This window comes from Schistocerca gregaria, chromosome X (assembly GCF_023897955.1).
Source record: "Schistocerca gregaria isolate iqSchGreg1 chromosome X, iqSchGreg1.2, whole genome shotgun sequence".
In the NCBI taxonomy this organism is placed as follows: domain Eukaryota; kingdom Metazoa; phylum Arthropoda; class Insecta; order Orthoptera; family Acrididae; genus Schistocerca; species Schistocerca gregaria.
This window is the reverse complement of record NC_064931.1, coordinates 19553688-19580907: the sequence shown is the minus strand read 5'-3', so window position 1 is coordinate 19580907 and position 27220 is coordinate 19553688. Positions and strand designations below refer to the sequence as shown.

Genomic DNA, 27220 nt, shown 5'->3' with positions numbered 1-27220 from the left:
TGTTGCTTGCAAGTTGTTCACTAGTTGTAAACCCTGTGCTTTACCATCCAGCACTTGACAGTACTGTTCTTGCTACATCTTGCTCCAAGAAGGACATGTCCATGCAGACATGCAACCACAAATTCAGCACCGTGGTTGTAAAACCACCTAGTGGAATGGTAGCATCTCTGATTCCTTCTCCTCCAGCTGTAAAGCAAGCCACTAAATTTTCACCTCACATGGTGCAATCTCCTGCTATACTACCAGCAGGCCAGAAAGAACAGAAGGTATATTTCCATGAACACGTTTTATGTCTCTCCAGCCAACAAACATCTGAATCATCATCTGCCAACTGCAATGGCTCCAACAAATCAAACAAAGGCACACAGTCTTCTGCTTCACTGACTCAGAGATCCTCTTCAATGGCATTGCCATGTGATACCCTCATCCAGTCGACCTCCGCCAGTGTGCACTGTCAAGTGTTTTTCTCCCCTGGACTCCACAGACCAACCGAGGGAGAATGCCAACACCTCTGTAGATCTCATAGAGCAGGATCCTCCAGCCCCTGTACCCTGCAGCATAGATTCTTTGAAGTGTGGCAGTTGTCAGCCACTGAGGTGTACACCCCTTCACTTTTTCCCTCCTCCCCTTTCTTCTCCTCCAGTGGGACATTTGTAGCCTTAGATCCAACAAGGAAACAAAATTGCATCCTCATGACCACTTTGACTTCTTGTATACCTTTCTGGTCCATTTTGACCTTCCCTCCGAGGGTGGCATTCCCTTTCATGGGGGAGTCATGAGGCTCGTCTGGGATGCTGTTCATAGTCACACCATCTCCTTGCACACCTGGCTGCAAGCTGTTGCAGTCTGCATTTTCCTTCCTTGTTTCACCTTTTCCCTTTGTACTGTTTACATCCCCACATCATTCGGTGTCACCAAGGTAGACTTCCTCCAGCTTACTAGGCAACTCCCTCACTCCTTTTTGGTACTTGGTGAGTTTAATGCACACCATCCCCTTTGGGCTCTGCCAAACCTGTCAGAGAGGTGCTCTATTGGGTGACCCTCTTGATCAACACAACCTCTTCTGCCTTAACACTGGAACACCCACATTCCTTTCAGATTCCAAGCACACCTATTCCCATTTGAACTTCTCATTCTGCTCTTCCCAGCTTGACCATTGTCTCTGGCATGTACTCTAGTGACCCTTTGCCCATGTGCCATCCATTTGCTGACTCCTACCGTACCTACATGCAAACCCAAATGGCAGCTTTCTAAGGCTGACCGGAGGCCTTACTCCACCCTGGGAACTTTTGATGACCAACTTTTCCCCAGTTGTGATGATCAGGTAGAATACCTTACCAACATTATCCTTACCACTACAGAATGTTCCATTCCATGCACGTCATCCTTACCCTTACTGTTCCAGTCCCTTGGTGGACTGAGGCATGCGGCAATGCAATTTGCATGTGGAGACATGCTCTCCATGTCTGTAACCATTAACTATTATCCTATGATGTCAAACTGCATTCGTTATAAACAGTTGTGTGAGCAATGTGTTTGCATTCTTCAGGATAGCAAAAAAGCTAGCTGAATTTCCTTCACCAGTTCTTTTAACAGTTCCACTCCCTCTTCCATTATGTGGGCCAACCTCTGATGGCTCTCTGGGACCAAGGTCCATTCCTCAATTTCCGGCCTGACTCTATAAGATAATGTCATAGGAGACCCTATTGCTATCTCCAACACCTTGGTCCACTATTTTGTAGATATCGAACACCATTCTAGTGAGCTGTGAAGTCTTCTTTCTGCTGTTGGATGTGAAGTGGCAAACAGATGACTCATGAGATTGCCTCACATTAGGTGGCAACAATTACTTGATATCGATCGTGAAATGAAATCAAACAGAAATGGTTCATAATCAAGAGGCATAATTAAGAGGTTCATATGGTCAAAACATGAAAGATATGTATTTATTTTCGTCCTGTTTACACAAACCAAAACAAAATTATAACTCTCAGGGCCAGTTTTAATGGGCATGGACACGACTCAGTTATTTAGGGGAAGGAGGAGGGGATGAATCGTCTCACCATTTATCATTATCGTTCGTTGTGTACTGCTGTCAGCGGCAGGCACTGCGTCAATTCTGCGCAATGCCTCGGAGCTATGTGACACAAGTCGGCTGCCCTTATCAGCAGTCGTGGCTTGGTGGTAGGGCCCGGGTATGATCTGTGCATTGTCTGACAGTTGTCAGTCGTGTGGCTGAAGCTGCGCTATCACGGTGTCGAAAGGCAGATGTTGGCTATTGGTGGAAGAGCGCCCATGTCCTCTTGCTTTTGTGGTGTCTCCATCTACATATACATCTACATGGTTACTCTGCAATTCACACTTAAGTGCCTGGCAGGTGGTTCATCGAATCATTTTCATACTACTTCTCTACCATTCCACTCTCCAATGGTGTGTGGGAAAAAGAAACACCTAAATCTTTCCATTAGAGCTCTGATTTCTCTTATTTTATTACGATGATGATTTCTCCTTATGTAGGTGGGTGTCAACAAAATTTTTTCACATTTAGAAGAGAAAGTTGGTGACTGAAATTTCGCAAATAGATCTCGCCACAAAGAAAACTGCCTTTGTTTCAGTGACTGCCACCCCAACTCGTGTATGATATCAGTGATACTCTTGCCCCTATTGTGCGATAACACAAAACGAACTGCCCTGCTTTGCACTTTTTTGATGTCCTCCATCAATCCTACCTGGTAAGGTTACCACACCATGCAGCAATATTCCAGCAGAGGACAAAAAAGTGTAGTGTAGGCTGCCTCTTTAATGTGTTTGTCACATCTTCTACATGTTCTGCCAACAAAGCGCAGTCTTTGTTTCACCTATTCCACAATATTATCTGTGTGATCTTTCCAATTTAAGTTGCTCGTAATTGTAATTCCTAGGTATTTAGTTGAATTGACAGCCCTTAGATTTGTGCAATTTATCAGATTTCTTTTAGTACCCATGTTTCTTTGTTTAGTGCCAATTGTCACTTTTTGCACCATACAGAAATTCTCTCTAGATCATTTTGTAACTGGAATTGACTGTCTGATGATTTTACTAGACGTTAAATTATACAGCATCATCTGCAAACAAACTAAGGGGCTGCTCAGATTATCACCTAGATCATTTATGTAAATCAGGAACAGCAGAGGGCCTATGACACTACCTTGCAGGACACCAGATATCACTTCTTTTCTACTCAATTTACCGTCTATCACTACAGACTGTGACCTCTCTGAGAGGAAATCACGAACCCAGTCACAACTGAGACGATGTTCCATATGCACACAGTTTGATAAATAGTCACTAATGAGGAATGATATTAAAAGCCTTCTGGAAATCTATGACTTCCCCATCTCACTTTTCCTCCATCTCTCACCTCAACTCCTCTTCAAAATATTGTTCCTTTCAGTGTTGTCATTGGCAGACAAAATTTTCAATCCAGCCCAATGACAGAGCCCAATGACAGAGCACTGTTTCATAGCTATAATTCTCCGTGTGGGGTGGAGAATTTCCTATCTGGCATGGGCTGGTGTATGCCTCATGTATCGGAAACTTTCATACGATTTCACAATCTTATGATGTTTTCCTGCATTCTGAGGGTGTTGTGAGAGCATCTGCACAACACTTCCTTATAACCACTCTGTCTGCTTGAGGCGTGGACAGACTCAGGTTTCGGCTTCATCTCAAAACCTGCCGGCATCTGTGATTTATAAGGAATGTTCTTACTGTCAAAGAAAACATCATCTTAAGAATGCTGACTTCTTACACATGCCTCCCTGCGCCAATTCCCCGCGCTTTGTGTACGCTTCTCCCTGTGCCTGTGGGGTGCTGTAATTTTCAGCAGATCCCCACTTTCTAACACAGGTAAAATGACTCCTGTCAGGCCAGAAGAACTCACATGCTTTCATGTGTACATATTTGGCATTCCATCCTAATGGCTGCACTTGTCCATCAGCCTGCCTCGGTGGCCGTGCGGTTCTAGGCACTTCAGTCCGGAACCGTGTGACTGCTACGGTCGCAGGTTCGAATCCTGCCTCGGGCATGGATGTGTGTGATGTCCTTAGATTAGTTAGGTTTAAGTAGTTCTAAGCTCTAGGGGACTGATGACCTCAGATGTTGAGTCCCATAGTTCTAAGAGCCATTTGAACCATTTTGTCCATCAGTTATTGGCATGCTTCTCGTTGTCAGATTGGCCCTTCACAATGTGTCCCTCCTCGAGCGAGGTGAGGGCATCTACCCGGCTTCCCACTGCGTGCTTGTGGAATGACTGCAGTATCCTCTCCTCGGGGGCTCACCCCAGGGTGTCCAGCTCCCTCCTCCTCGTCCTCCTCCTTAACTTGCGGCGAGTTGGCAAAAGTGGCTGTGGTCAGACATATTACACAGCTCCTTGTCATGGCTATTAAGCTTCTGATATGGAAGGTTGAAAGTAATGGCAAAGTGTCCAGTTGTGCCCTAGTGTGTCAAGCCCAGTTGACCATTAACATATATGGTTGCCCTTAGTAAAGAGGTACAAGGCGTCTAAAGATAAATAAATTTCCTTACAAGTAAACTGTTCATGAAGAATACTATCACATTGAACATGATGATTATATTGCATATGTACATATGACAAGATGTGCACAAATATATGAAGATCAGAACAAGTAAACAATACATGAGGAACACAAATGACATTGAACACAATGAACTTGATGATAACATCACAGACATACACAAGATGTATGGAAAATAAACATGTATTCAAGACATGTGTAAATCAAAAATAAACTGCTCACAATAACACTGTTCATCATATGACAGATGAGAACACTGTACATTTAGATGACACACGGACTTAAGACATGTGAAACAAAAGTGCACTTTACACAGCAATAATGTTCATGAAAGACTTATTTGACAGAAATGCCAACATGGAAAATACACAAGATAGAATTAAAGCAAGTGACATAAGAGTTGACCTTAAGTGGAATTGTTCATCGAAGACTGCTATAAAATCGATACAGAATGGATGTCAGTTCAAAAATCTGCTTGTGGAATGACTGCAATGTTCTCTCCTCTGGGGCTCACCCCAGGGTGTCTGGCTCCCTCCTCCTTGGCTGCTCATGGCGAGTTGGCACAAGTGGCTACAGTCGGACGTATTACACCACCCACTATCACCCTGACTTTCTCTATTGGAAACGAGTGGGGAGGCTCAGGTGATACCCTCCTCTTCTCAGAATCATGAGTGCCACAAAGCCACTCTTTCTAATGGGGGAGCTAGATTGTGCTCTCACTTCATCCTGATTCTCCACCACAGGGCCAGACAATGCTCACATTCAGATGTTGCAGATCCTTTCTCTTGCAGGCAAGCACTTTGTCCTTCATACATACCATCCCATCCGGGCAGATGGCATGTTTCACAGGCACTGGTGTGAAGCTTCTGTCATACCCATACCCAAGACTCTTAAGGAGAAACACCTTCCTTATAGCTACTGTTCCATTTCTCACACCAGCACTGTTAGCAAGATGATGGAACGTATGATTCATGCACAACTGGTATGGTAGCTCGAGTCTTACAATTTACTAACTACTCCACAATTGGGATTTCGAGCCTGCCATTCTGTAGTTGACCATCTCGTTGCTTTGTCAACCTAGGTCATGAATGGTTTTCTCTTGAATTACCAGACTGTGGCCATGTTTTTTGATCTGAAGAAAGGCTACGATATGTGCTGGAAAACTGGTATTCTCCATACTCTCTACACACGGGGCTTCCAAGTCCACATGCCCTGTTTCTTTCAGGAATTTTTAAGACTGAGTTTTCACAGTACATGAAGGCTCTGCTTTGTTGGACAGCTTTATCCAAGAAAACTGTATACCTCAGGGTTCTGTCCTGAGTGTTGTCCTCTTTGCTATCACCATTAACCCTATAATGGTTTGTCTCCTGTCAGGTATCTCTGGCTCCCTTTTCATCGATGATTTTGAATCTATTGCAGTTCTCCATGGACTTTGTCTTCTTGAGTGGAGTCTCCAGCATAGTCTTGAACATCTTCACTCATTGACAAGGGCTTTTCCACTGACAAAACCGTTTGTATGAATTTCTGGTGGTGCTATTGGTTTCTCCACCATATTTACATCTTGGGCCTGTTGCTCTTCCATTCATTGAAAGTACGAAATTCCTGGGGGGGAGGGGGGGGGGGGGAGGTCATGCTCGATAGGAAACTTTCCTGGTCCTCCCACATGTCTTACCTGGCCGCCTGCTGTATGGGATCTCTCAGTGTCCTATGTGTCCTCAGTGGTATTTCAGTTTGTACCAGTCCCTTGTACATTCAAAACTAGACTGTGAGTGTTTTGCTTATGCATCTGCACATCCATTCATATTACACCGTCTTGGTACAATCTACCATTGTCATACCACCATGATTTTCTCCTCAGTGTATACACATACCATATGTATGCCATGCCTGGCCACCCATCCTATGTGTCCTTCTTCAATGAATCCTTTGATCACCAGTATGGGATGTGTCTCTCTTCTCTCTTACCTCCAGGAGTTCGTTTTTGCCTACTGCTCTGGCAGTGTAACTTCATGCTACTTGCCACTTTCGTGACTGGTGTGAACTCATCACCTTGGCTTCATGCAGTGGCCTGTGTTCACGTTGGACTTAATTTGTTTCTTAAGGACACTACTCCAGACTCGCTCTATCACCATCAGTTCCTTGACATTTGCATGGCACTTCACGGTAGTCCTATCTGTACGCTGCTGGCTCTCGGACTGACCTTGTCAGATGTGCCTTTGTCATTCGCACCAACAGTTTTTGGTATTGGATTCGGGAACACTGCTCAGTATTTACAGTGGAGCTCATCGCCCTGTATCAGGCCACACAGCACATCCAGCGGCATAGGCTTTGCAGCTGTGCAATTTGCTCCGACTCTGTCAGTGCTCTTCAAAGCCTCTGTGTGCTGTACAATGCCCATGCCTTAGTGCAATGGGTCCAAGAAAGCTTTCATTTACCCACTCTTAATGGAGCCTCTGTGATGTTTGTGGGTTTCTGGTCACCTCAGTCTGATGGGAAACAAGGCCGCCGACACTGCTGCCAAGGCTGCAGTCCTTGTACCTTGGCCCACTAGTCCTTCCATTCCCTCTGATGATCTTTGTGTTGCCATCTGTCAGCAGGTGGTGTCACTTTGTCATCCCATTGGTCTCCCCTTCATGGCAACAAACTCTGGGGAATTAAACCTCTCCCAATGGCTTGGCCGACCTCCCCTCGGCCCTCTCACCATGAGGAGATCATTTTAGCGGTGTTGCGTATTGGGCACTGTCTTTTTAACCATCACCATCTGTTAAGTGGTGATCCACCACCATTTTATGCTCATTGTCCTCAACCTTTGACTGTTTGCCATTTTCTGACAGGATGCCCCTTTTTTTAACCACTTACATTCTAATTTATGTTTGCCATTTAAGTTATCGGCCATTTTAGTGAATGACACACGGGCTGTCAACTGGGTTTTACTTTTTATCTACTGTAGCAATGTGGCAAAGGACATTTAATCTTTAGTTCAGGACCTTTATGGCATATTTTATGGCCCTTTCACCAGCAGAAAGTCCCTGTTTTTTAGCTGCCTTTCCTTATGTTGATTGGGCTTAACATGTAGTCGCTTTTAATCCCTTCCTTGTCTCCATGCTCTGTGGTTCTGGCATGGGTGCATATGACCTTTGTTGTTTTTACACCCTAAAAGAAAACAAAACAATTCATAATTCACGGGCTAATCCTTGAAGGTATTCTTCACATTTTTACAGCTTCAAACAAGGTTTGAGTCAATGTGTAACCAGTTTGCAATTTTCCAAATTTCTTGAATATGTTTGCTGCATATTGCTTTGATTGACACTAATTGGCCTTGTTTTTCTGCTTCATTTCCTTCTCATGCCAAGGTACCAACCGAGTTAGCCAAGATCTCTCATTTCAACTTGATGCATTAATTATTTCTTCCACCCATTTTTTCCATTCAAGATGATGATCAACTCCTCTATGTAAATGGATAGAATGAGTATATTTTGCATCTTATTTATTTTTTTCATGATCTAGTGATCCATGTTGTGAATATATCACAGTATATGGAATGTTTCAGTTTTAAAAATTTGTTATTGTGTTATGCAAACAGTACTAATCAGTTTCACATAAGTATCTACAGCTTAGATTCTATGGCAGGAAAATAAATTTTGCATTTAAATATTACATAAAATATATTATAGAAAAATATTCATGTTTACAACAATAAATAGACAGGATCAATAAAGATGTGGGAACATATCTTAGAGTTACAGTTTCATGGGTACTATTTGTTGTAGTTCAAGAACTCTTCCGTAGTCTAAAATAGTTGTAAAATAATGTGACCCTTGCAATAGGAACTGCCTTAAGTTTTTTTAAACAAGAGCTCATCATCTACTAAACACTTAACTTGTGAATGGAGAGCATTAAAAATGTTACAGCCACTGAAGTGGATCCCCTTCTGTACCATACTCAGCTTTGCATGCTCATAATGGGTATTATCTTTTCTTCTATTATCATGGCCGTGATGCACACTGTCAGGTTTGAAAAGGGGCTTTTTTTCCTTATGAAACACATCGTGGAGAATATACATATATCAAAAAAAGTTTTGCGTCACCTCAGTTCTGAGAGCTCCGGAACCTGCACAGAAAATTGGAATAGAAATCAACATAAACATCATTTCCACCCTTTTTATTGCTCACAAAAACCACACATTGCATGTTGTACCACCATACAGTGAGACCTCCAGAGGTGGTGGTCCAGGTTTCTGTACACATCGGTACCTCTAATACCCAGTAGTATGTTCTCTTGCATTGTCTGTTTTACAATATCTACTGTCAATGTCTATCATCGGTTCTGAGAACTGGGGTGATGTTTCTTGAGGTGTGTATATTGTGCACTGGATGTAAAGATTTCAAGTTCCTTAAGAAGATTTCTGCTTGTGGCTCTGCAGTGCACTCCTCTCATGATTCTTATGGCCCCTTTCTGTGCACATAGCACTTTTCTAGCAAGTGGCTGATACTCCCAAAATATGATTCCATTTGTCATAAGGGCATGAAAATAACCATAATAAAGTATAGTTGCAGAATTCAGTCTTTTGTAAAGATCCATGATGTGATTTTATCAGTTAAGTTTGCTATCAGTATGTAAGTCCAGGTATTTTGAATCATCCAACCTAGCTATCTGCTGGTCATCTAGTTACTCTCCTATTTCTTCATCTTTAGGGATAATGTGAAACTGAATATAGTTTGTTTTACTGTAAGTAACAGAGAGACCATTTATGTTCAATCAATTCACAATACACTATAGCCAACATAATCATCTTGAAATGTGTAGGATCTGTCTAGGTATTTACGAAAATTCTTCCAACAACCTCACTACATTCCCCCCCCCCCCCCCACCCTCTCACTCCCCTCCCTACATCCCCTCCCCCCCCCCCCCCAAATTCCTCCACACCTGTCTCCACATGCACCTATTTAAAACACTGACTACAGTTGCAAATCACAATATTATGATATGTGGTTTGGGTAGACAAGATGGGTTTCTGAAGTAGCTACATAGGCTAATTCTACATTTTTGTACAATTCTTGTTTTTTCTACTTACTGTAAAATATTATATTGTACATATTTATTTTTACATTGTTTTAGATCTGAATATGGTCCAGAGTGATCAAAACATGTAATCTAATTAAAAATGTACAACTGAGATACAACAGTAAATGAAAATTATCACCAATTCACAATAATCCCTAAAACCTCATTAGCTAACACCTCAAGTTTGTCTATCGAATTATCAATAATAGCATAGTGTCCTCAGCAAAGATGGTTAACTTACACTATTCTGCACAAAGAGGTAGATCATTACTAAAGATAATAAAAAGTAGTGGACACAGAATGGATGCCTCAGGCAGTCCACATGTGATGGTACCCCATTCTGATGATTCTGAGACACCTTCTAGACTGTCCAGTGCAATTTTGTCTGAAAATTCTGTAGGGGCCATATTATGACTTCTTTAGATTCATTTTATGTAATGTCACATCTAACTTCTGACACCAAACATGTGACACAAAATAACAATGTGGACACAATTGAACTTGAAATCTTCACATCCAATGCACACTACATACACCTCAAAATTGTTTTGCATCACCCCGGTTCCCAGAACCAATGATAGACAACATTGACAGTGGATATTGTATCACAGACACAGTCTCTTTGACTGTTCAGAGATGTCATTAAACCCACCAATAGATGTAAACAACCACACATGAGCAGCACGTATTAGACAGAGGGGATCTGACAGCTGACCAGTGCCAGTCATTCCACCAGGAAGGAGGCATACGGCTCGTGTTGTCTGTAGTTCAACCATGCCTAGAAGGTCAATACCACAGTTCAGTTGCATCCACATTGTTACTTTGTGTCACATTTTCATAAATTGCCTTCTTCAGCATACATTTGCCTCCTCTCCCGTAGCCTTCGGTTTGATGAATGTAAACGTCATCAAAATCACCGTACAGCAGTGCAGTTCACATATCCATGGGTTCAATGTCAAAGTCAAATTCCACTGTTAAAGCTAAGAGAATGTGAAGTAAAGAATGATGAACAACAAGCAAGAACATTTCATCAAAGTCCACTCCTGGTATCTGGGAATTACCTTTTATGACAGAACAAGCCCTATAATTTTCAGCTTTTCCCATCTCAGTTTCTCTGACACTGAATACCCAGTTAGAATTTATTACCTTTCTGCCTGGTAGTAAATCAAAGTCCATCTCGTTTTCAAGTAATGACTTATATACATCATTTTTCACAGCTGTCATGACTCATTGCTTCTTTATATGAATTTTGCTCAGAAATCCTAGTAAAACAAGCAAAATCATCTTTAAAATATTTGGGATTCAGTTTTCTTTCATGTGAATATTTTCTAATTTCTCACTGCATGTCTTCTGTGTTTGACACATCAGCGTCCCTTGTTGTATGCTGCTGCAAGCTGAGCACTGCCTGTATCATTATCGTGAATCAGATTAGTGTTGCACAATTGCATTTTGAATTTTCAATGAATTGCACATCACAGGCCTTCACAAATGTCTTAGGTGAATTTGGATCAATCAGATAGTATGCTTCAGAATCTTTGTAGTATCCAACAAAGATAAATGCTTTGAATTTGTGTTCTAACTTCATTCATTTTATTTTGATACATCTACAAAATTTGCAGGTGTATTATCTTTGGGCATCAAGCATTTAGCTATTCACATGTGGCTCAGATTTAGTCTGTGACCATTCCATGATTCTGCAGGATTAACACATTGAACAGCTTTGGTTGGATATAGATTCTTCAAATAAATCACTGTCCTAACTCAGCCCAAAACTGTTTACGTAGTCCTGCATCTATCAGCTTCAATATTGTTTTTTTTAACAATCATCTAGTTCAGTTGTTACACAACTCCATTTTGTTTTGGTGTGTAATAAATTGTCGTTTCATGTTGAATTCCATTCCCCTTTAAGAATGATTTCATACCCTGACTGAAAAACTCTTTTCCCTTGTATGTTTGAAATGTTTTAAATTTGAGCAGGTACATTTTCTTCTCATGATCTGAACTCAATGAAAATGTCACAGACTCCTTTTATTGATTTTAGCATGTCATGGAACGACTTCTTTGATATATCATCCATAAAAGTGAGAAGGTAATGTACACCTACTCACAGGCCATGATCATTGCTTCACAAGCATCAGAATGCTCTGTCAAGTAGGTGTTTTGCTTTTCTACTTGATGCTTTACAAAAAGATTGCTGAGAGCGCTTACCTTTTATGCAAAACATACACAGTTCTAAGTAGATATTTATCCAGTTCAGTCCATCAGGCAGTTTTGTTTTTAATACACATGCGCTTACACAGTTTGAATTTACCACTCTTCAATGTCACATTTTATAACTGTTGATTCCTACATCATTTGCATAGTTACAGACTGCATCTAACTGATACATGCCAGTTACCTGAGTTGCAGTTGCTATTGGTGTTCCGGAGACAATCATATAATTTTTGTTGTATATACCACACAGCACATTGTCAGAAAACATGCACAATCCATGCCTTGTTGTATGACTAACCGACAGCAAATAATATCCATTGCATACACCATTATTAACAGTTATCTGCTTATTCTTCTCATCTCCAGTAACTTCAAGATGAATGTTGCCTTCTATAATTCTCCCAAGACTGCTGTTATCTGCTAGTGCAGCTTTTGCAGTTCTGGTCAAATGAAATTGTTGAATGAGTCTCTTTTGTTCATCATGCGTCATGTACATGCAGAATTTACATACCAACCATCACTGTGATGCGAAAGATGAAGTTACAGCCATTAATGCATTTTCATTTTCCATATTCACAGAATTTGAAGATTTATTAGCTCTACACTCACTTGCCTAATGACATATGTGCTGACATTCATAACATTTAAACAACTTGAAATTTCGCACATTGCAAATTGGTGTTCAGCTTCTCGTGTTCACCATTGTGTTTTATATTTATTTATTTATTTATGTATTTATTTATTGACCTTCTGACAGTTTAGTACATTCATCAAGTATTGTAGCAGCCCAATGTTACTAATAAAGTCATATCTTCAAATGCAGATTGTAAATTTAGCCATGCATTTTTAGCAGTCATTGTTCTATGAAGTTCTGGACATACAGATGAATTTACCATTAAACATATTTTGGATATTGCTTTCTGTACATTCTTTGGCTCTTTGTCAGTGCCAGCAATATTATTTCCCATAGTTCTTCATGTTTAGGTACACTGCTATCATAAATCTACAGTCATTGCAGTTAGCTGTACGTGTCAACTTTTCAAAATTAAACAGTTAGTGTCCAGCTGTACGTGTCAACTTTTCAAAATTAAACAGTTAGTGTCCACCCAGTCATCTTAAATACGTTCAACTAGTTCAAAAAGTAAATATTGAAAGTTTTTAAATAAAATATTATAGGACCATGTTGAACATGTGTGAAATACAGTAAGTGCACAAGTAAAAATCATAATAACAAACACAGCAGTTGATGCCATGCAGATACTTCAGATCTTTACTTGTCATCTTCTGAGCAGATGGTACTTTATTGATGTGGAAACTTCACTGACCTTTTTCTGCGCTCATAACATGTTGGATGTTCACTACAATTAGTCCTTTGAGAGATTTTAAAGTTGACTTTGATGAATGAAATTAAAGTATACTGTATTGCCAGGAACACAGAAGCTATTTAGTTAGCTATATAGTTATTTAGTTATTTAGTTACATTTTCCATGGACCATCTTGCACGATAGACTGTAATGTTGCAGAATGAATCATTTTGTATTCACATCACAAGCTAATTTGTATCATTGGGTAAGTGATAAAAATTTTTGTTGCAGCCTTGTGCACACCTGTTTGTGCTAAAGGCAACGTTAATGTGGAATAATGCACATCATTTTTCCTTCTGGTATTGTACTATGTACCTCATTGTTCCTTATGAACTGTAGTGAATTATTTACAACAAATTCAAGGGGGAATAAATATACTGTGAAGCAGTAGCCAGAACACCCAACTACTTAAAAAGACGTCTCCAAGATGATCATACTCGAGCACCACATATTATTCTTACAGCCCATTTTTGCACAATGAAGACTTTCTTTCATAAAGATCTGTATTCGTGTTTTGACTGATTACAATACTAGTGTCATCTGCAAAAATAACAAATTCTTTTTTTTATATATTGGATGGAAACTCCTTTACATGTATGAGAAACAATAGTGGACCTAAGATTGAGCCTTGATGGACCGCATACATGATTTCTCTCCAGTCAGAATTATGTTCCTGGACTATATTGCTTGAATTACTAAGTACAACTCTCTACATTATCCATAGGCTGGCTATGCCATCAATTCCATAAAATGTCTATTTACCCAGGAGAATACTGTGATTCACACGATCAAATGCCTTGAGCAGTTGCAGAAAATACCAGCCAGCACTATTTTACTATTTAATGCTTGTAAACTCTGGTGAGTGACCATGTAAATATTCTTTCCTAAACCCAAACTTTAATTTGCTAGCGATACTATTGTTGCTGATGTGAGGCACTATTCTAGAACACATCATTTTCTCAAAAATTTTGGAGAATAATATCAACAGTGAAACAGGTTGGTGGTTATCTATATCTCTCTTGTCACCTTTCTTAAAGTGATTTAACAATGGCATACTTCATTCTCTCTAGAAAAATGTCTTAAGTTAGTGATACATTACATGTCTCAGATAAGACTGGGCTTATTACATGGGAGCAAATTTTTAGTACTCTGTTGGAAAAGCGTAAAAACCAGGTGAGCCTTTTTATGAAAGAATATATAATTTTCTTAATTTCAGAAGGAGAAGTTGGTGATTCACTCTTATGATTGAATATTATGAAAGTTACATTTTCAACATACTGCTGTGATTTTGCTTTTGAACTGTTTGTCCCTGTGCTTTCTACTGTATTTAAGAAATTATTATTAAGTGCATGTGCTGCCTGTGACTCATCATTTATAGCCCTTCCATTCAATTCAATAGCGATGTTGTCTTGTTCTGTGGCTGGTTGCTCTGTCTCTTGTTTCACTACATTCCATATAGCCTTAAGTCTGTTGTCGGAAGTACCGATTTCCTATTTTATGTGCATGTTCCTTGCTTTTTTAATAACCTTTCTTAGTAATTCTGAGCAGTTTCTTGTAGTGTTCAACTACTGCAGTATCCCTGCTTGTTCTTGCCAAAACATAAATTTCACTGTTCCTTTTGCAAGATACTTTAATCCCTCTACTGATCCATGCTTTTTACATAGTTGTTTAGTGTCCTTTCTCATTAGCTTATGCAGAAAACTATTTTTAAATAATGATATGAATCTATCATGGAATAAATTAAATTTTATGGTATGATTTGGTTCATTGTAAATTACATCTCATGTCATCTCCTGTAAACTGTTCGTAAAAACATTTGTCCTGGAGTCATTCATTATTCTGATTTGCTCTGAGGAGTATCCATACTGTAAGGCACTATGATGTTTATCCTAAGTAACTGTGCAACATAATCAGAGAGAGCATTTATTACTGGGTAAATAGTTATTTTCATGCTTTGAGCTTCATCAAAGGAGACATTATCAATTAGGATCCCACTGTCTTTATCTACTCGTGTTGGAAAGTTAATTACTAAAATCAAATTGTACAATCCAAATAAGGTTTTCAAATCATTTTTCTTATCAGAATCCTTCAAAAAATCTACACTGAAACCATGGCAGATTATTAACTGCTTGCTGTTGTCTGACAGACAGCACAGTAAGGAATCCAGATCCTTTATAAATAGTTAAAAATTTCCCAGTGGGGATCTATAAACAGTTACAATTAAAAGAGAATTTTTTAGTATTAATTCACAAGCCCATGCTTCTAGAGGTGCTGCTCATTACAAAATCTACTTGTCTCGGTGTTTTTGAACTAGTGTTCTGTCTTAATGTATTTAACAGCTCTTCCTTTTCTCATGTTATTTCTGCATGAGGAAACTACAGTAGCATAATCTTTTATATGTGACTTATCTAACTCTGTGGTTATGTGGTGCTTAGAAAGGCACAGGATGTCTATCCTTTCAGAGCTCTCTAAATTTTCCAGACAACAAGCTCTTCTACCTTATTACACTATCCTCTAATATGTTGATGATATAAGTTAACCTTGCTTTTCTGTGCAGTGTTAAGCATTTTTGTGGGGTGCTTCTGTTATTTTCACTTCTTTCAAAACAAGATGCCTGAATACTGATTCCAACCTAAAAAAGGTGCCCTTTGACACCAGGCTACACTGCAGGGATCTTGCTACGTGTGATGATGGCACCTCATATATTAACTGCAAGAAGCTCAGCCAACCTATCTTTCCCTCTCCTATTCAGGTGTAAGCTTGTCTAATATATTCCCATCTCCCAATTGTAGCCGCACTCACATGTGATTTTTGAAAGGTAAATTGCAAGACAGCTATGCGATTTGAGAAGTTATTATTTTTTTTTTTCCACACCAAGTTTTGGAAATTAAGTGTGCCACCTTCAGACCCCATATGCATCTCATGTACAGACATGAGGCCTGAAGATGGCATGCTAAATTGCTGAAACTGGTTATGAAAATAAAATAAAATATCTTCTAAGATTGTATGGTTGTTTCGAGATATTCCGTCTTAACTATTTGACCAGCTGCTGTCCTGCATCAACAGTGGATCAAAAGAGATCATCCACATTGAACATTTTAATGGTATTTTTCTTTTATTCAGTAATATTTTTAACATTAGTGGTTTCTTTTAATGGCTGTAATGCTAATAATTCATCTTTTATATTACACTAACATCTACACATGAACAAAAGTTGCTAACTGAGATGTGTCTGACAAATCAATGCTCTCATAAAAAGTGATTGAAAATGCTTCGCATGGTATTGTATGATCACATGAACTTTTCTTAATGTCATCAGCCACATACCACTTTGCTGAAGGAATGTTTGTCTTGATAAGCATACTTGTTCAAACACTCTTTCTTTATCAGAACATAGTACATCTGAAATGTCCAAGAGAAACACCTTTATGAAGTCACCTTCAGCAAAAATCTGTAAGGATTTGGCTATTTTTCTACTTATTATAAAACTAGCTTTAACTGAATTGTTGCACTGAGTCCTTGGTTTGACAAGCATTTGTTGTTGCTTGTCCAAATTAGAAATAAGTATTTTAACTTGTCTCTCTGTAATTGACCTGTAAGCTGTTGTTCGACAGTGTGTTTCACAAAAAAGTGCATTTTAATATTACATTTCTTCACAACAATTAGTGATTCGCTACACAACAAACAGACATATTTATCTTTATATATGGCAAAGAAAAATCCTTTCTCTTGGAATTGATGAAATTCACCAGCATTTACTTTTCTCATCTTAATACTAGACTTTTGCAAATGAATGCATTAAAGATGCATAGAAACACCTGCACAAAACTGACAAACAGCTACCACAGAACTTTACACTTGAACTGACAACAATAACTAGTGTTTTTGCCAAGATACTGCCCCTGCCGCTGTTGTTCATATTTGTACATTTTGTGTCTTAATTGGTAAATTTTGTGTCCTTGTTGCCTACTTCCAACATCTGTGATCCACCAGTGTGTGTGTGTGTGTGTGTGTGTGTGTGTGTGTGTGTGTGTTTCAGCACTGATCCAGAGGCGAAAATACTTCTCCCCACACCCCTTCAAGGCAGTGAGCTGTTTCCACTACTCTCTGCACACACATAGCCCACAATTTCACACTCACACTAGAAAAACATTTGGCTTGGTTGTTAAAATTCTACAATGATGAGAAATGGAATTTCAAATTGCACTGAGTAAGCAAAACTTTCACTGGTCTGCATCATGAGATGAATGTTGGTGGAAATTTCCAAAAATGTGTACCGGGTGGAGTGCGATGAAAGTGCCTCATTATCTCTCCCATGAATTTTTTCTGTGGGCCAGATAGAAACCAATTATGGGCCAGATCCAGTATATGGGCCACCGGTTGCCCATCCATGTTTTACATAAATGATGTAACACTCAATATTGATTGTCGTTCAGTTTTCTTCCCAGAGGACACATCTATAATCATGAAACTAACACTGACAAAATTTCTCAAACTGCCATAAATACTCTAGAAAATTAGATAACTAATTTAATCTAAATAGGCTGAAATCAAACATTGAAAAACTCAGTTAATACTTTTAAAAAATAGAAAGTTAAATCAGTGGCCTCATGTATACAATACCTCCTAAATAAATTAAATAAACTGATGTTTGCAGTGATGATTATATATAATGCAACCAGCATGAAAATCAGGAAAGAAATTCATCACAGCTGCTTTAAATCAGTAACATGGTATGGAATATTTTGGGGCAGGTTGAACATTATTAACACTCCAAAAAATGTCATTAGGAATATTCATAATGCAAAGTGAAGAAAATCATATTGCACACTCCTAAAAAATCTAAGAATACTACATGATTCTTAATCATACATTTATGAATTGATGATATTTGTTCACACCAATCTCAGTTTATTTATAGCAAATCAATATCAGCATGAATATAACACCTGGAATCACAATAATTTTATGCTGAATGTTCATGATTCGAAACTTTAGGCTCAAACTGTGTAGTGTATGGGCACTGAAATCTGTCACAAAGTGGAAGGAGGAGGTTTGCTGAATATTAATTTAGAATCACTGAAAAAAAACTTGTCTCATGGAATGTTGTAGGAATGATATTATTAAATTGGAGAGTTCATTATAATTATCTAAAAACTTGGGCAGAAAAGAGCACATACTTATGAATAAAGTTTAATATTTTTTAAAAAAATATAACCAATACATTATATATGTTAATGACATTTTAAGAAAAAATCCTAAGTAATTTTTATATTTTAATGAGTTTTCGCAATATTAAGTAAATAACTTGAAATTACGTGTTAAGAGATAAGAGACTACTGTTTTATTCTATTTTGTCTCATATGGTTCTGTTGTAGATATCTGGAAGACGAGGGGCACAGGAGATAGCAAAGATACTCACAGCACGTGGTGTCACCCGATTAGATTTTGTTTTGGATGAAGGCTATCCACTTACAAAAGGGCTGATACCTGGCACAGATAGGCATGTAGCAATGTGAGTAACATTTCAGTTTATCTTAAAAGGTCATAGTGAACTAAAAGGAGGACAATATAATGCTGTCTGAAGCATGATATGAAGTGTAATGGAAATTAAATGGTAGTTGTAAATACTGATAAATGTAATATACAGATACAAGATGAACCTACATAGCATGCTTGTTACAAAAGCTACATATGTATAACTAATATCTGAATTGCAATTTCTAGTATACGCTTATACATGTAAAGAAATGTGTTATTTGGTGTGATAACATTAATAAGTAGATACTGCAACTAATGTGATATGATAAGAAGACCCTAAATCATCATAAATTGTACTATTTATTTCTGGTAATAAGAATAAGATACAAAATAACAACAGCCACAATGGATAGCATAAGAATGCCAAACTAATAAGAGTTTATGTGTTGGTGTAGACGTCCCCAGTACATGCGACTGACAAAAAGCTCTCGATTTGTCATTATATCTCAACACCTCTGCTCAGGTGGAAACCCAACAGCTTTTCATCAATAACAGTTTAATTTCACATATATGCCTATAAAGAACTATGTTCGTGGTGGTTTATTGCTTTTGTAACACAAGTGTTACACCTCACAAATTAAAACTCATCAAGGAAGTGACTGAACAATAACCATAACAGTAAGTATTTATTGGTATCATGCAGATATATTGTTTCTATTGAAGTCTTTAACATTATGCTGTGTACCAGATCATCATCATGCCATTTACTTTCTTGAAAAATTATAATGATATGTGAAGTGTTAAAATTATAGTATTTGTGGGAATGTAAAATTTTGGTCGAAGGGTAAACTTTATTAACACCCCATTTCTGGCTGCTTTTCACCCACTGAATGTGGGTAATATAAAGGGAAACAAAATCAGATCTGTATGTCACCAGTCTTTGTATTTTCCAAAAGGATTACACAAAAGACTATGGCAAGATCAATGAAAGTACAAACACGAAGCTGTCTTTGAAGTAAATACATGCATATACATCCACTACCATAATCATGTGTAACAGGACAAACTATGTGCCTTCAACTTGTTGTCGTATATCACTATATTTATATTTGTGTTAACAGACACAAAGGAAGATGTTCATTTACTTCATGTAGGCAGTTGTCTGGTTCATTGTTATCATGAAGATCACGGTGATTTTTATGTTTAATTTAAGACTTCATTTATAATTTTATTTTGTGTTTCTCCTGCATTCCACATTATTCTTTTTTAAATAATAAATTACTTCACATAACTCAGACTTTCATGTCACTGATTTATTTGTTACTACTGAGGCATTTACTCATACATACGTACAGTCTCCAAATGTTTAGTGTTATAGAGAAACTGTCCTTTCATTTGTCATTTTCTACATTTCTGTTCTCCTTTTATCTTTTGCTGCAGGAAAAAAATGGCAAATAACTTCAAACTACTGTTTTTTTAACTTTCGTATCTTGATTAGTCATTTCTAATACAAAAAATACCTCTTTGACTATTCAATCCAAACCTGTGGATTTCATATTCACTATGTGTCTGTATTCAATTTTTTATTTTAAATTTTCTATTTTGAAACTGCATAAAGTTTTTCCTGTGTGTAGATCATTCTCCAGTTTGACTCGACATACATATTTATTTGGTTATTCTGTCCCACAGCAACTTTCCTCAACAAACTATATTATGTTACTGATAATTGAAATTTTCCATGTGGTCACAGGATTCTACATACATGTATAAATGATCACAACATCTAAAATGAATTAGCTTAGCAACTAAGGTTCCATTTTCCCTAATACTCAGATTTATTGGGAAATAAATTTTTCAGCACTATATCCTTGGACTGAATAAATTTTTCTATTTTCTTGCTGTGTGAGGTTAATTAAGAACTCAAACTTTCAGTTATTTCCTCTGTTGAAACTGTCGCAAGCAACTCATTTCAGTGACCTGACTATGAAATATATTTGACTGACACATGGTAACTATACACTTTAAATACTGAGTACTGGCTGGGTAACATGGTGACTGTACTAACTGACTGGCTTAGATTAGATTAGATTAGATTAGTTTTCGTTCCATAGATCCATGTTCAGGAGATCCTCGTGGATGTGGAACATGTCACCTTTTTTTATTTTTTATTTATTTTTTTAAGCTGAAATAACAATACTAATAGTATAAATATATACAACACATCATTTGTTTCTATTAAAAAATTCGTCAATGGAGTAGAAGCAGTTGGCCACTAGTAAGTCTTTCAGGCTCCTTTTAAACTGATCTCTATTTGTAACTAAATTTTTTATGTTTGCTGGCAAATTATTGAAGATCAGTGTTCCTGAGTAGTGGACCCCTTTTTGAACTAAAGTAAGTGCTTTTAAGTCCTTGTGCAGATCATTTTTGTTCCTGGTATTGTATGTATGAACTGAGCTGTTTGTTGGAAAAAGAGATATATTATTTAGGACAAATTTCATTGAGGAGTAAATATACTGAGAGGCAGTAGTTAGTATACCCAGTTCTTTGAAGAGGTTTCTACAAGACATCCGTGAGTTTACTCCACAAATAATACATATTACATGCTTTTGGACTCTGAAAACTTTTGTTTCACTTGAGGAGTTACCCCAAAATATTATACCATATGACATTATGGAATGAAAGTAGGCAAAGTATGCAAGCTTTTTCACTTTGTCTGCTAACACTCGAATTGCAAATACAGATTTGTTAAGGTGTTTCTGCAGTTCTGTGGTGTGCTCCTCCCAACTGAATTTATTATCAAGTTGTAATCCCAGGAATTTAAGACTGTCAACCTCTTCTATCTGCTCTTCTTCATACTTTATGCATATGCTGGGTGGAAAGGTCTTACAGGTTCTGAGTTGCATATAGTGAGTCTTTTCGAAGTTTAATGTCAGTGAGTTGGCTTTAAACCATTTATTAATATCCATGAAAATATCATTAGCAGATCTTTCTCGAACTACACTCGACAAACTATTTATTGCAATACTTGTGTCATCTGCAAACAAAACAAACTTTGCTTCTGGCAGTGTAACTGATGAGAGATCATTAATGTACACAAGGCAAAGCAATGGCCCTAAGATGGATCCTTGTGGGACACCACATGTAATTTCTTCCCATTCTGATGATGACTGATGACTTAATTCACTAGTCCCTTGCACTGACACCTTTTGTTTCCTGTTAGCGAGGTATGACTTGAACCATTTTGCAGCACTGCCCGTGACACCATAGAATTCTAATTTATTTAAAAGGATGTTGTGGTTTAGACAATCGAATGCCTTTGACATATCACAGAAAATACCTGCTGCTTGTAACTTGTTATTTAATGAATTAAGTACATTTTCACTGTAGGTGTAAATAGCCTTTTCGATATCAGAACCCTTCAGAAATCCAAACTGTGTTCTTGATAATATGTTATTTGTGGTCAGATGGTTGAGAAGCTGCCTGTAGATTACTTTTTCTAAAATTTTTGAGAATGCTGGCAAAAGTGAAATTGGTCTGTAGTTTGATGGCATCTCTTTATCCCCTTTCTTAAATAGAGGCTTAACATCTGCATATTTCAGCCAGTCAGGAAATGTCCCAGTTATAATTGACTAGTTACACAAGTAACTTAGAATTGTACTAAACTCACAAGAACATGCCTTAATTAACTTTGTTGATATTTCATTGTAACCACTAGAATGCTTTGTTTTTAAAGATTTTATTATGGAAGTTATTTCTTTTGGTGATGTGAGTGACTTATTCATGTTCCTAAAGCTATTTGTAAAGGCTAGTTTCAGATATTCAAGGGCATTATTTACTGATCCTGACAATCCCCTTATAGATGGCCATATCACAGAAATTACAAATTGGTAAAATACTATGCTATTCCATTATAGATGTTAACATAAAAGACAGGAAAATTAAAAGGGATGAAGATACAATCAGCAGACAAGTAAGTTTGTTTAATAGCTGTATGTAATTATAAAATGACAAAATAATAGGTAATAATTTATAAGAGTTAAGTTTTAATGTGCACAGAGATTTACAAAGTTTGTTAAGAATTTTCTAGAAGATGAATTCTTCTCAGTTACATAATTAATAAATTAACACATTACTTATGCCCATGTATATATTTTTGGAAATAGAAAAATTGAGGCTATAGAACTTGGCTCTGAATTGTGGAAAGAATTACATTTTAAGATTTGAAAAATTTGAATATGAATAACTTTATATTTCAAGTTTTTGGAAAAAGAAAAATGTTCATTCAAAATTGCACAATGGAAAAATTAAGTGGCATAGAATATGCAGTAAAGAAATCTGAAGGAAGATTTATACAAGATTCGAGAGGCTTGGATAAGAGGTTGCAAGAAATACTCTAAAGAGCTGTAAGCAACTCGCACCATAAACTCTTGAACTTTGGCAGTACTGAATTTGATGTACACATGGTTTGATTCTTCTGAATGTTTCCATATGAACTAAATATGGTCTGGGGAGGTATAATGTTGCTTGGGCATACTTACCTCCAAATCTCTGACCATGTTGTACTCTCTGGTCAGAGTTATCATGATACTGTACTTCTTTCTGATCTGCATCTTTTGAGGGGTGCTTTTGGCACTGACTTTATTTTCATGGATGACAATGCATGACTGCATAAAACAGTACAGGTGATTCCCTTGACTTAAATCCCAACAAGCATGTGTGTGATGTGTTGTCTTGCAGCATGTCCACATACATCAACAATTCTCAAACAGTTGTCAACCACAGTGGTGGAGGAATGGTATGTCCTATTACAAGAACTCTTCACCAACCTTGTGGCCAATATGGGAGAACATTGAGGAACATGCACTGCTGTCCATGGTGATTAAACACCACATTAACAACCATGTCCCACCTTTTAGAATGTCCAGAAGACCATCGTACATTGTTGTGACTTCAGTGTAATTATTATCAACAGGAGTTGTACAGTGTTTATTTTAGTCACATTTAACCTTAGGCTGATATTTCTCTAGGAATACTTATGGACTGTAGGAATGTATGACAGTAATATAACAGTTTAGTTTGTGTTTGAATGCTGACAATACTCTTATGCTCCTTGTTTAATGCAGGAGCATATTGTAAAAGAATTACACTATTTCCATAAGGTCCTTATTACAGATTCTCATGGCCATAATTTTGCAATACACCTTACAGCTTTTTTCTTTTTTCTTTTTCTTTTTTTTTAAATTAATCAGTCTTTCTGTGTGAGTGTTGAGAATTATGGATAGACAAGACCATAGTACATCTTTAGTAATGTGTTTCCATTTACTGTGCGAGACATCTTCCTCTTCAGGAAAGTTTTTGAGTTAATTTTTGGACATAAATTAGCTATGTGATTTTCCTAAGATGAGTACTTGTGTATTACTACATTGAAGAACATGCAACTGCTTGTCTCATAAAGATTTGTGTTCTGAAATTTAAGGCTAATATTTTCAGTGTGAATGTTTCTGATAGCATGGAATTGTATGTAAATGTTTTCATTCCATTTATGAACAAATTTTTACCACTAAAATACTGGATTGCATTTTCTATATTCAGAACAAGTCTTTTCTTCAATTCATAAGAAGTAAATCATCAGCACAGATGATGACATTTGTGCCATCTTGTCTACACATATCATTTATGTAAAGAATGAAAAACAGTGGACACATTACTGATCCTTGGGGCATATCATATTTAACTTATTGAAATTTAGGGCACATATTTATAATTTTCGTTTCCATTTTGCAGTCCACTTCCTCTTGCTGTCTGCTGCATTTTACAAGGGATTGTATAGTATCAACCAATTTTCCTCTGATGAAGTTTCTACAACAGTGTCTCATGACTAGGACTCAGATTTGTAAGTTTGAACCTCACGGAATCTAAAAGGGGCTAAATCATACTTAAAAGGCCTAAAATGAGCTAAATTGGGCTTTCATAGAAAATTAGGGGCTAAAGAAGACTTCTGTAGAAAAAAAAACAGTTTTTAAATATGGTGCAGTTTCTGAATTAATACTAAGGATCTTTCCAAAGGTTGTGCTGAATGTGAATTTCATGACATTAGCTGCAATGTGAGTGTAGATGCATTAACCAATTTTGTTTTATGAAAATATGTGCCAGACTGGGACTCGAACCCAGATTTCTTGCTTATTGCGAGCAGTCACATTAACCACTTCAGCTATCAATACACACTTCTCAGGCTGACCTAAACCTCCATATGTCACAGTCCACATCTTTACATCGTAGTCTTGTGTACACCTCACCTTAATCATGCAATGTTACTTAAATCCCGCTGAGTGAGAATGACACCACCACAGGGAATTGGGACTATTTTTACTGTCATAAGCCACAGGTTAACTTATAAAATTCACATATGATTTAACAATCAGCAGTTTGTATGAAATTTTATTCGCTGAATATGAATTGTATGGCATTATCTGCAATCCGTATAGATGTATTACATAGTTGTGCCATATCAAAATTACCATATGTCACTAGTGAATAATACATCTACACCCATTGCACCTGATGTCATGAAACTTGCATGTAGTGAATAATTTGGAATAACAGGTTTGTTGTTTGGTTTGGAGAGAAGGGAACCAAACTATAGGGTAATCAGTCCCTTTGGGATAATATTTCTGCTGCTGCTGATTGTCAAATCATATGTAATATTAAGGAGAGTCAATAATGGAAATTTGTGCAGTTTGAGGGACAATGTAATGAAGTTGTACAGTGTGCTAAAATCAAGAATGTGTAAGGTACAATGTTGCTCGTCTTTATAACTTGATAATGTGTCAGGATGCTGGTGCATAGGTGACATTTCGGTCTACTTATTTTTATAGTTTGGAAGGTATAAGAAATATTGACCACACTGAAATCAACACTGTGTGTGATGCCATATTGCTGCTTTGAGAATATACCCACATACCACTGCATTCTGCCAAACGCAGCCAACCTTTACTTAAATGCCAACCAACAATAGAGAGATATATTAAAGGAATAAATCATTGACACTTGATGAGTCTATTTATTTTTGTAGTTACAAAGTAAATTTGCGTGGTGTGTTAACTCAATTGAGTAGTGTACTGTAAATGTAATAGTGTAATGTTTAAACAGAAAATGTCAAAAATTGTTCTTTTCCGACAGTGGATTGGGAAAGACTCCAATTTCACAACTGACAAATGAGTAATTTTTTGCAAAGCCTGTCAGAAGCAAGTAAGTTAACACAGATTACTGTTATTCATTTTATGTACCAGTCTTTTTGTGAGTCTTCTACCCTTGGATTTTCCACTTGCACTTTAAAACTAAACTGCTGACATGGGTATGCAATTCAATTGAAGTTGACATTTTACATTATTGCATTCTTATTTTTTTAGTTACTGTCATCTTTTTAGTGTTTTTTTTTTGTTTTAATATAATAGAGGCCACGACAAAAGTCACATTTTCTTCAACACAAAGATTCCACAGCTCACATTACAAGCATTACTAGGAAGAACAGCAAACAACAGATTCAACCATTTCTTTCCTCTATGACAAGTAGTGCAGTGGACAACTTTAATATAGACTTGTGTGAGGCTTTAGTGTTGACTAATGTGCCATGGAAAGTGCTAAAGAGCCTTAATTTTACGGGTTTCCATGAATGTATTAGTAGCCGCAGTATACCAGATGAATCGAGAACGTGCAAATATTATTTGAAACAGGTGCATGAAAAAGCTGTTGCTGATATTAAAACAGATGTTGGTGACTCCTATATTTCACTTTGAATTGACAAGACCAGTGACAGATGTGGCAATTTTACATTAAATGTCATGGTGGGTAAATTAGATTCCACAGCACCAGGCACACCCCACCTATTCCTGTGTAGAGAATTGGAGAAAAGGAATCACAGCACAGTAACCTGGACTGTCAGTTATGTCGTATGCACCGTATGGCCTGGAGAAGATGTTTTGCTGTTGGTGATAGATTGTGCTGCCTGTATGTTAAAATGGGATCAACACTGGGTGAAGTCTGTACCAGTCTGATCCATTGCACTTGCCTTGCTGGTGACCTACATCATCTAGCAGAAGAAGACACAAATTGTTTTCCTGAGGCTAACAGTATCATTTCCTCTGTTAAGAAAATATTTATCAAAGCTCCTATCCACATCCAGTCCTTTAAGGAAATAGCTCCAAAGATTTCCCCTCCCCCCAGAACCCATACCTACATGTTGGTGCACCTGGCTCTTAGAATCTTTGTTATGCTGAACACTGCCAAAAAGTCAATCAGGTAGTAGACACATTTGACACTAGTGGATCAGCTTTTATTAAAAAATCCAAGCTGGCCCTAAAGAATAACAAGAATGTTGCTTCCTTGGCATTCTTAAGAGCTCACTTCCAATTTCTACCTGTTGCTTTTCAACACCTTGAGTCCACATCTCTGCCAATGAAAGATATTGTAGATGTGATCTCAAAGATGAAGATGTATCTAGTGAAAGCTGTCTCTTGTTCT

General features: G+C 37.5%; 1 protein-coding gene across 2 annotated transcripts in view; it reads left to right on the top strand.

Annotated features, from left to right (window-relative positions):
* The window catches only part of LOC126297721 (N-fatty-acyl-amino acid synthase/hydrolase PM20D1-like), a 211721-nt gene that overhangs the window by 137623 nt on the left and 46878 nt on the right, over nucleotides 1-27220 (top strand). For both annotated transcript variants that reach the window (XM_049988859.1, XM_049988860.1), the window contains one exon: nucleotides 18598-18734. In XM_049988859.1, coding sequence (XP_049844816.1) covers nucleotides 18598-18734 — 137 coding nt within the window. The remainder of the gene's footprint in view (nucleotides 1-18597; nucleotides 18735-27220) is intronic.